Source organism: Polistes dominula, unplaced genomic scaffold (genome assembly GCF_049000335.1).
Source record: "Polistes dominula isolate Pdom_NZ unplaced genomic scaffold, Pdom_raw_medaka contig_33, whole genome shotgun sequence".
NCBI lineage: Eukaryota > Metazoa > Arthropoda > Insecta > Hymenoptera > Vespidae > Polistes > Polistes dominula.
This window is the reverse complement of record NW_028300998.1, coordinates 3,192,494-3,204,035: the sequence shown is the minus strand read 5'-3', so window position 1 is coordinate 3,204,035 and position 11,542 is coordinate 3,192,494. Positions and strand designations below refer to the sequence as shown.

At 28.7% G+C, this 11,542-nt stretch overlaps 3 protein-coding genes across 3 annotated transcripts; all 3 read left to right on the top strand.

Annotated features, from left to right (window-relative positions):
• The first annotated feature begins 98 nt into the window (after positions 1 to 98).
• On the top strand, positions 99 to 2,062 carry LOC107067201 (pre-mRNA-splicing factor RBM22). Its single transcript, XM_015322489.2, has 3 exons — positions 99 to 265; positions 359 to 412; positions 717 to 2,062. The coding sequence occupies exons 1-3, from the start codon at positions 212 to 214 to the stop codon at positions 1,839 to 1,841; spliced, it is 1,233 nt and encodes a 410-aa protein (XP_015177975.1). The 5' UTR covers positions 99 to 211; the 3' UTR covers positions 1,842 to 2,062.
• A 284-nt stretch (positions 2,063 to 2,346) lies between these two features.
• Positions 2,347 to 6,648, top strand: TM9SF3 (transmembrane 9 superfamily protein member 3). The gene is given in 10 exon segments (XM_015322475.2): positions 2,347 to 2,677; positions 2,898 to 3,093; positions 3,200 to 3,322; positions 3,406 to 3,650; positions 3,728 to 3,967; positions 4,044 to 4,328; positions 4,414 to 4,540; positions 4,543 to 4,768; positions 4,848 to 4,931; positions 5,004 to 6,648. Coding segments are annotated over 10 exon segments (1,758 nt in total). The 5' UTR covers positions 2,347 to 2,590; the 3' UTR covers positions 5,149 to 6,648.
• A 447-nt stretch (positions 6,649 to 7,095) lies between these two features.
• On the top strand, positions 7,096 to 8,837 carry LOC107065690 (stress-associated endoplasmic reticulum protein 2). Its single transcript, XM_015319610.2, has 3 exons — positions 7,096 to 7,375; positions 7,907 to 7,979; positions 8,067 to 8,837. Exons 1-3 carry the CDS (start codon positions 7,292 to 7,294, stop codon positions 8,102 to 8,104), a joined length of 195 nt encoding a protein of 64 aa, XP_015175096.1. The 5' UTR covers positions 7,096 to 7,291; the 3' UTR covers positions 8,105 to 8,837.
• Positions 8,838 to 11,542: the final 2,705 nt, after the last annotated feature.

Below are 11,542 nucleotides of genomic sequence, written 5' to 3'. Positions count from 1 at the left end.
AGCTGTAGTTTATCATTACGTCATCTAGTGTCGCTTCTCTGGGTGCCCTCTATCGACTAACATACGGTATCACTGCTACATTACATATTCTAATGAAAATTACACTTAAGGTTACTTATGCATTGCATTCAGTAGTTCGCAGTTAGTTCAGTTGCACATAAGTCAAAAGTTATTACGGTTTGTTTAAAAAAATATATTAAGATAATATAATATGGCAACATCAAAAACTACTAATACATATAATCGACAAAATTGGGAAGATGCGGTAAGTTGAATGAAATGTATTGATATTAAATAGTAAAAAAGATATGGTCTTATGAAAATCAGTTTTGCTAATAATTTCAATTATTGTTTTTAGGAATTTCCTATATTATGTCAAACCTGTTTAGGAGATAATCCATATATTCGCATGGTGAGTAATTGTTCGTTATTTTTTATATTTAGAAATAACCAGTTAGGTTATGTCTTGTCCTTTTAATCTTATTTATGTAGACAAGTGCACTTCTATTCTAAACAAGTAAGCATTTGTGAAAAGGTTAATTCTAGGATCCTGGATAGTTCAATGGTTTAAGTAGAAGCCTAAAGAATAGAAAATCCGGGATCCAATCAACCAATATTCAAAATTTGTCATAAATATTATACATATATTATTACTTTATGGTTTGTATTTCATGTATAAAATAATTGTCATATATAATTGTATTTCTTTATTGCAGACTAAAGAAAGGTATGGAAAAGAATGCAAAATCTGTATGCGTCCATTTACAGTATTTAGATGGTGTCCAGGAGCAAGAATGCGATTCAAAAAAACTGAAGTTTGTCAAACTTGCAGTCGACTTAAGAATGTATGTCAAACTTGTTTACTTGACTTAGAATATGGATTACCTATTCAAGTACGTGATGCTGCATTAAAAATAAAGGATGACTTACCTCGATCTGATGTAAATAAGGAATACTATGTACAAAACATAGATAATGAAATAGGAAAAATAGATGCAACAACACCAGCTGGAGCTGTTGGTAAATCAGCTGCTGCTAGTGATTTGTTAATGAAATTGGCTAGGACAAGTCCCTACTATAAAAGAAACAGACCACATATCTGTTCATTCTGGGTAAAAGGTGAATGTAAAAGAGGAGAAGAGTGTCCTTATCGACATGAAAAACCAACAGATCCGGATGATCCATTAGCAGATCAAAATATTAAAGATCGTTACTATGGTGTTAATGATCCTGTGGCAGACAAATTAATGCGAAGAGCAGCAGCAATGCCTAAGTTAGATCCACCAGAGGATAAATCTATAACTACTTTGTACATTGGAAACTTGGGTGATGTTTTAACAGAGAAACAATTACGTGACCATTTCTACCAATATGGTGAAATACGTTCTGTGACAATGGTTCCACGACAACAGTGTGCCTTTATTCAGTACACGCAAAGAAGTGCAGCCGAAGCAGCAGCTGAAAGAACATTCAATAAATTAATATTAGGTGGAAGGAGATTAACGATAAAATGGGGTCGTTCTCAAGGAAGACAAACTATTTCAGCTGCAGAAGCAACTAGAGAAATTTTGGAACCTGTACCTGGTTTGCCTGGCGCTTTACCACCGCCTCCAGAAAGCATGGGAAATAATTTCTTTAATCTACAGACAACTCCTGGTATGATGCCACCAATGATGATACCACCACCACCAGTAGCACCACAATTTATGTTTCCACCTCAAATGGCAGCTGCTGCAACTCCTATCTTTCCACCGGGTACGACGCCAATACATTATCCCAGTCAAGATCCATCTAGGATGGGTGCATCTCAGGGTATTGGAAAACCATGGCCTGAAGAATAATAAGAAAATGACCTTTATTAAATATTCTTTATTATTATTATTATTATTATTATTGCTAAAACAAATCATGAATATAAATACATTTATCTTCTCAATTTTTGCAATAAAATATATATTATTTATTGTATTTTACAAAAATCTTACTTTTTTCAAAAGTAACTATATTTTAATTAAATGTAAATTATATAATAAGGAATAAAATAATTTTTGTTAACAAATTATTACCCGCGCTATATTTAAAGGTTTATTATTTTTCCTACGTATTTTACAATCAAATTTTCATCAATTGGCTAAAAATCATTTTGAAAGATAGTTTACAAAAATAGCGGAAATAGAAATAAATAACGACGGTAAAGATATGAACTACTCAAATGATTCATAAAATTATATCGAATTGCGATAAAGGTTTAATAAAACCAATCATTTAGCTTCATAGTAAAGCTCGAAGCTTCATGTCGTTGCCGTTGTATTTGATGCAAGAGCCATCTGACGTGGCACCGGATTAAAGAAGTGCATGATACGTTTTAAGCATATAGTTCCGACTGCGGTGTGCGTGCATCATTTTGTAGTGATATTATATCTTTAGTTACATACATACATATATATGTATATATATACGTGTCCGTTCGGCCGATGTTTCTACTGCATTGATCATATTTATCAAATCTATGGGGTGCATTTGTCGTCGAATTATTTTTAATATTCTTTGCATGCTTGCATAAGGCGCCTAGTGCGCCTTCCCGTCACAAATGAAGATGTGTCGGGTACAATTACTTCTTCATATTTTGCTGCTTAGTCTCTTACCTTTCGTTCACACGGATGAGCACAATCACATCGTGAGTAAAACTTGACCATTTATAATTGTCAAATTCCTTCAACCGTCTCAATATAGAAGTACTTATCTTTTAAGATTTTATTCTGTCAGTAAATAGATTTTTCTTTCTCTTAGTATTAATTCATTATATTTTTTACAATGTGTTTTGAAAATAGATCCTTTTTTAACTAATAAAATTCTATACGCAATGATCATTTATAACATATCATTTACAATGTTAGTACGAAGACAATGATGAAGTTGTACTATGGATGAGTACGGTTGGACCATACCATAACAGGCAAGAGACATATTCTTATTATTCTTTACCATTCTGTGTGGGTATGAAAGATGTTATCAATCATCATCATGAAACATTGTCAGAAGCACTTCAGGGTATCGAATTAAAGTTTAGCGGTTTAGATATCGAATACAAAGGTAAGCATGTCATATAAGCTCCTATAATAACAGATTATATTTAAACATTGCATATTATTTTTTAATTAAATCATTATAATTAATCAAATAAATCATTTGACTTTAGCGGATATCTCTAAAATGGAATATTGTCAAATAAATTTATCAGAGGAAAGTTTGAAGGCTTTTGTATATGCTGTTAAAAATCAATATTGGTATCAAATGTACATTGATGACTTACCTATTTGGGGTAATATTCTCACAGTATTTAATATTATTTATTATTAAATTATGTTTTGTATACTATCTATTGGTTATACTTTCTGTTGATAGGTGTTGTGGGTGAACCAGAGGAAAATAATGGGGTAGTTTCATATTATATTTGGACGCACAAAAAATTTGATATAGGATATAATGGTAAACAAATAGTCGATGTCAATTTAACAAGTGATAACAAAGTTAAACTTGTACAAGGTGCTCAAATACCATTTAGTTATGAAGTTAACTGGAAAAAGAGCAATATTAAATTTGCAGATAGATTTGATAAGTACCTGGATGCTAGTTTCTTTCAGCACAGAGTAAGATCTTGCATCATTATATATTCATTATTGTTTACATCATTAAATTTTATAATATTATATTTCTTTTTCTCTAGATTCATTGGTTCAGCATCTTTAATAGTTTTATGATGGTTATTTTCCTTGTTGGACTTGTATCCATGATATTGATGAGAACTTTAAGAAAGGATTATGCGAGATACAGCAAAGATGAAGAAATGGATGATATGGAAAGAGATTTGGGAGATGAATATGGATGGAAGCAAGTACATGGAGATGTTTTTCGTCCAGCTAGTCACGCAATGCTATTTTCAGCTCTCATAGGAACCGGATATCAAGTACTTAATTAAATTTATAATATCTGAATAAATCTAAACGAGAATAAATAGATTATTTAATATATTTGTATTACAGGTTACTGTTGTTGTCCTCAGTGTAATTATTTTTGCCATTCTCGGTGAACTTTATACAGAACGAGGTTCTATGCTATCAACTGCAATATTCGTCTATGCAGCCACCTCACCCATAAACGGTTATGCAGGTGGTGGTTTGTACGCACGAATGGGTGGACGTGTTTGGATCAAACAAATGATCCTTAGCGCGTTTATGCTACCAATTATGGTTTGTGGAACTGCATTTTTCATTAATTTTATTGCCATGTACTATCATGCTAGCAGAGCTATTCCTTTCGGTTCAATGGTAAATATCTTTTATGAATATAATGTGATCTGGTATTCTATTATAATTATCAGTCCTTTGATAAAACTTTATATTATTTTCATAGGTGGCAGTGACATGTATTTGTATATTTGTCATTTTACCACTTACGTTAGTGGGCACTATTTTGGGACGTAATCTTGCTGGAACACCCGATGCACCATGTAGAGTAAATGCAGTTCCAAGACCAATACCAGAAAAAAATGGTTCATGGAACCATTGGTTATAATAATGCTTGGTGGAATCTTACCATTCGGATCTATTTTCATTGAAATGTATTTTATTTTCACCTCCTTCTGGGCATATAAAATTTATTACGTTTATGGTTTCATGTTGCTAGTGTTTATCATCTTAATGATAGTGACCGTTTGTGTCACTATTGTATGTACATATTTCTTATTGAATGCTGAAGATTATCGATGGTATTTATGATACTTTTGTGTTATGTGTTATATGAATTATGTTTACTTGAATTTATTCATGAAATATATTTTATTACAGGCAATGGACAAGTTTTCTTGCAGCAGCTTCAACAGCAGGATATGTGTACATTTATTCATTTTATTATTTCTTTTTTAAGACTAAGTAAGTATATATAAAAAAAAAGATGTTTGTTTATATTTTCTAAGTTAAAATGTTTATTTTATTTCTTTTCAGAATGTATGGTCTCTTCCAAACAGCATTTTACTTTGGATATATGGCACTATTCAGTCTGGTCTTAGGTATAATGTGTGGTACAGTTGGTTACATTGGTACTAGTGCGTTTGTACGAAAAATTTATTCTATAGTCAAGATAGACTAATGCAGTTTTAGTGAAATTTATGTACTGTGGGATTTAAAAAAGTAGGAACTTGATTCGTACGGCGTACTGCTCTCGGTGATGAACATTTGCGAACGTGTGATGTGTTTTTACAAGACAGTATTTCCGTTTGGTTATATAAAAAAAAATATATATATATATATGTTTCTTTCTGACGAATATATTAATTTTTTTTTAGGTATCAACATATATAATAATAAGAATAATGATAATAATATTAATTACAACGAAATAATGTTTGATAATAAAACAAGTGTAATTTATTATTAAATATATCATATTCATATGATTATTAATTCATAATGGGTTCGCATTCTAATCGAGAACAGTTCGCGATGAATGATTGATACGGCAATGATCATGATTATTCTATAATTATATGATTATAAAATCTAAAGAATATCATGATCAGACTAAATTGATGTCATAAGAATGGTAGATTTTTTAAATTGTGCAGATACAAACGTTACAATTTGCTTCTTATAGACAACATTTCATTAGATTCTAAATATTGTAAATTTGAAATTTATTTTAAAAATACAATTTTATGTACGTATACTTCCATTCTACGCAACATAATTCAATCATTTTGTTCTGCATTAAAGATATTTTCTACAAAGATTATTTTATTTCTTGTTATGGTAATATATAATTTAGAAAAAAAAAAAAACATCCTGTGTGGGAGAAAAGAAAAGTAATAATGTCCTAATAAATGTTCTAATAATACATTAAATATTCTACATAGAATAAACGAACCTGCTTCCTAGATATTATTTTATTTGTTTTTCCTCTTTTTTTTTCTTTTCTTTTTTGTTATTGTTTCCAATGCAAGTACATATTAACAAGTACAGTACCACTGTTGAAAGTAAATATTGTTTATAATTATTAATAAAATGCTAATATATTACTATTATTATTATTCGTTATTATACTTATACATTATAACAATCAATTGTACTTTGATACAAGCGCTTTGACAAAATGTATAAATTAAATACTAATTTCTTAATTATACAATGATATATTATAAATAATCACTAAAATTATACTAATTTATATTTAAGTAGGTAGACAAAACTAAGCAACAGATATAATTATATATATATGACATTATTATTGCTGCTTCTTTAAGAATTTTATAATATACTTGTATAATGTTATTTATCCAGCTATGTTTGTTGCGTTATTGCTTAAATAACAGAAATTAATACAGTACTATAGAAAGTTCTTAGAAAAAAGAAAAATGACGATATTTACATTTTTTTTCATTGAACAAGGATTAATAAAACAAAGATAAGGATAAATAGAAACATATTCATTTGTATTGTTTAATGGTATCGGAATAAGAAATTGTACTGATTGTATTTTCTTGAAACGAATATTATTGAGTGAAGGATATCAATGAAAATAATTGAATGATGGGATAATTTGTTATTATACGCAAAAGATAGACAAAATATACAATTTCTACGTAAAACTTTATTTCGTGTATATCTCATTCTTTCATATTATACTATCATAAGAATATATGCTATAAATGTGAATTGTGTATGTGTGTGTGTGTGAAAAAATTTAATAATATCATATCACACAATATCAATTGTGCTATAAAGTAATCCGAATTATTTTATATAAAATAAAATAATAAGAAAAGATATGTATTAAATAAAGAAAAAGAAAAGTGTTTCTAATCTTATCAATATAGGAAAGAAAGTGTCATTTTAATAATTCCATGTAAATTTTATTAAATATACATCTTTTTATATTATTTTGTTACTATTTATCACGGATTAATATTTAAAAATATAATAAATTAATATAATTTATTTATTTTTAAAAAGATCTATATATTTAAAAGTAGCCACGTCGCTGATTTGACTTCAGTAGTGCCTGTGTGGCAGAATACGTTGATTTGTCATAAAATTTGATCCATTCACGTGTCGGGGCGCACACGTCGACGCGGTTGGCATGAGATATAAGTGAAACTACGACACACAACATACACGTCTACAGAATTCAAAAGACGTTTTATTCGGTTACATTTAATTTAACATAATTGTTTAAACAAATTTTTAATTCGTTTTTTAATAAACTAACCTTTTCGGTAAACGAAAAAACAATCGAAATGGCACCGAAACAGAGAATGCGCATCGCCAACGAAAAAGCCACGAAGAATATCAATCTTCGTGGAAATGTACCAAAATCATCGGTAAGTCTAAATATCGTTTTTTATATCTTTTGTTTAGTTTATTATTTGTTATATGAAATAATTATGAGTAGCATAAGGTAGTTAAAAATTTGACATATCCCTTAACAAACGAATTATCGAATATATTGAGGTTATAATTGATAACATCTGTGATAGACGTATCGCATGTATGTTTATCGGTTTTATCTGTTAACTCTAAAATTTTATTGCATAGAAATATTACAATTAAACTTATTCGATGACTCGTGTTTTGTATATGTCGGTTTTAAAAGTTAATATATTGATGATACTACGGTAGTCACTGCCATATGTAACAATGTTAAAAGAACTTTCATTAGATACATTTGACACATTAAATACTCAAATTTAACAATAACATTTAAAGATTATAATCATTTGTTCTTTATATGAAAATAATTAAAATGTGTAACCTTATTAAAATTATATTTAGATTATTCCTCTTGTACTTAACTTTTGGTTTTTTTTTTTTTAATAAATAAATAAAATATATGTATCTATCCTATGTATTAGAAACCACAAGATGAAGGATCACCAGTTGGACCATGGTTATTAGCACTTTTCATATTTGTTGTTTGCGGGTCAGGTAAGTATTTACGTGAACCTATTAAAAGAGATAAATCCATATACTTACATAGATATTTGTTTATATTTTTAATTTCATTTGTTTCAGCCATCTTTCAAATAATTCAAAGTATCAGAATGGCTTAAAAGGATGATAAATGTGAAAGAAAAGGGTAAATGATATCGTTACTGTTGATATAATGAACTATTTACAAAAATATCAATCTACAAATGCTGTCATCATTTTTCAACAAACTAACAATTTTGAGACGGGTCTAAGTGGTACAGTGAAGGTGAAAATGTCTTCATACGTACAAGTTTTTAATATCATCTAGAGAATTCTATTTTCCCTTTGCTAATGGCTCAAAGATTATTTATAAAAAAAAAAATAAACTTAGCATTTACAAGCGTTTAACTTAAACTCATATTATGCATTGATGGAAGCAAAGATTATACATTTTATAAATTATTACACGATATAATTATATTTTAATCGCCAAAAGGTGTATATTTTACTCGACCTTTCATTAAGTAAGAAGCACTTTCATACTATTTATGACATTTGTAATGAATTTATTTCAGAAATATTTTCAAAATGTTTCCATAATGTGCACTCTTCCATTGATGCATTTATAGTAAATAATTTGTATATAAATAAACAATTCGTCGTATAAAAATCTATAAAGCATTCCACTCTGAGCAGTTGATAGCTTTTCTTTAACCATGTATTTAGTAGCCCTGAAAGTACATCGGGTCATTATATATATATATGTGTATAAGTATATACCATGCATACGTAATGTTTAATGTTATTTATCTATATTATATATATTTGCTACTGACAGTTCTCTTTCCTCTTTTTTTTTTTTTTTTTTTTTTTTTCAAATTAAAAAATATAATAAAGTAAACATGCAATTGTTGGATGTAGAATCCCACTTTGTTCATTGATTTTCTATATGTTCATTTTATATTTGTGCAACTTGGAACATAGTGCATTGTCTTTTAAAAAAAGTGTTTTATTTTTTATTGTTGTAAAAGAATTGATATAAATGTTCCAAAATGTAAAATTATTCTTAAGATAAATATAAAGATATTTTGTTATAAATAAAATACAGATGTACATAATTATGATATATATACATATATATATATTAATATATATTAATAATCATCTAAAATGATAATAATCATTGATAAAAAGTGAGAAAAATGCTCGTTAAGTATATAAATAAATATCATAAAGAATAACGTAAGTATTTATGTTTGCACGTATTCACATATATGTACTCGCAGTAGATTATATTATTTCTCAATTGTTTAATTAGTTTTATACTTAATTAAATATCCAAACTATCTATAATATGTATGTGTTATTATAAATAAAGTATTTTCAAAATTTAATCGTAAATGCAGTGATTAAAATTTCTATTGAAATTAGTACCTTGATTAGTTTTTATTCTACGGGATCGGTAATACAGTACGCGGTACCAGATCGAAAAATTCAGAAGTACATAGAAGCTTGCAAGTCCATTTTTTTTTCTAACAAGATTCATCTTAGTTACTACCACGATCACCAGTGGGCGATAGTAGGTACTTAACACGATGACGATACAATCCTATCAAAGAATACAATCTTCTTTGATAGGATATGATAGTATATCGTACAGTTATATTGTATAATAGAATTTTTAAGAATATTATATTTAATTATTAGTGTATAAACATATGAGTGCCTTCAGAAATGCACATTTATACATATATTTAAAAAATATCATTCGTCGGGCAGATCACACGTTTAGAAGTGAAACCTTCCAAAAAACTAAGTTTCGAGAGAATGTTTCATTTTTTCAATACACACCCATTCTAAAGAAGTTTTCAATTCAAAAATAGTCATTTAAAGCATTTAAATAGAAAAAACCTCAAAGGTTTGTTGTTACATCGAACGATGATCACTTGTAACAGGAATAAAATTATATTAGCACTGCACTGCACTGCACGTCAAAAAAAGCTGAAAGAATGTTTATGATTAAAGTTCCTAAAAAATAATGAAATAAATTAAAATGTAATATTTAATTAGGAAAAAAATGAAAGAAACTAATTACAATTATAATATTAATGATAAGCGGTCTTTAGCTAGATTTCACTTGCCATGGAATGTAGAGCATATAAAAATATGATAAACATTACACGGAAAGTAATATCCATTGCCCGGGTCTAACCACGAGGAGGTAACCGCTTCTGAAGACCCAAGAGGGATGTGCATCCTAAAGATGCTCACATCCGAATACAATTCAAAGGAATGAACCTAACTCTTAGGCCCCACCATAAGAGTACCATCCGAAAAATCGTTAAAATTATTATCGAAAATACCAGAGAAAAATATCAATACTAAAAAATACAAAATGAGATAAACAAGGAGTGTAATCTGAAAAGAAATTCAATAGCATCATCGATGTTACTTAAAACTAACACACCCTAGAACAACTTCAACTTATAGAAATACAAACTATATACATTTACATACATAATTTTTAATCTACATAAAATAAAGTATAATAATTAAGATGAGTATACAATTATGAGTTGTTCCATGGAACCTATAATTAAAGAAAATACATTAAAAATAATTATCAAACACGTTCGATGTTACAAAGAGAATTATATAAAGATGCAAATTTTCATTTTATTTATAGAAATAATTAATTTATACTATCCCATATTACCAAGTTTACTTCTGGTTGCTTTATGGTCCTCCTTTGGTCCACTTGTGGTCGTTTCCTTACCATAGTCCAATCTGCAACAGAAAACAAAGGGATAAAAAAGAGTTAAAAAATAAAAGGGATAGGAAAAAGGGGGGATAGGTATAACTTTTAAAGCGGAACTTTTCACGATTTTTTTTTTAAGTGGTTTCCCCCCGATTGGACTAGTCCACTGACTCTAAATTTAGGAGAAACCTACACTAAATGTTCAGTCCAACACCGTATACTATTGCGAACTTACGGAAAATAATCCTTGGGTCCGTCTAACAATTAGCGGAAGATGTTTTCCCTTACAATGAAGCTTCAGTTTCCCATGCTAAATGCATATCTATCTATGCATATCAAAAAGCCAAAAAAGAAAAAAATGAAAAAAAAGACGGTAGCTCCAGCTTAAAAGTTAAATGAACATGATTCTATCCTTGGGAGTAAGAAGTAGAATCATGGCTCGCGTGGGCAGGGTCGCATCCCTGAAGTAAATTCTTTATTCGTAAATGGTACCACCCTTTATGAACAAAAAATTTACCCGCTACCCATTAAACCGCTTCTGAAACAGAAATTTTAATGAATATTAATACAATTTTATTTGCGATGTAAGTAATTAGAACGTTTTGTGTTACTTTCCGATCCAGGAACGCAATCAAGTTAAATACAGTCATCTGATAAACTGAACAAATAAATTCATATTAAAATTATTTTCTATTCAAAGTACGTTAATGTGTATGTAACGTTTAAACCAATGTATATGCGTTGAAATAATCTGAAAAATAAATAAAGTGTATTAGAATATTAAAATAATTGTTAATTAATCGATAAAAGTGTGGATTAT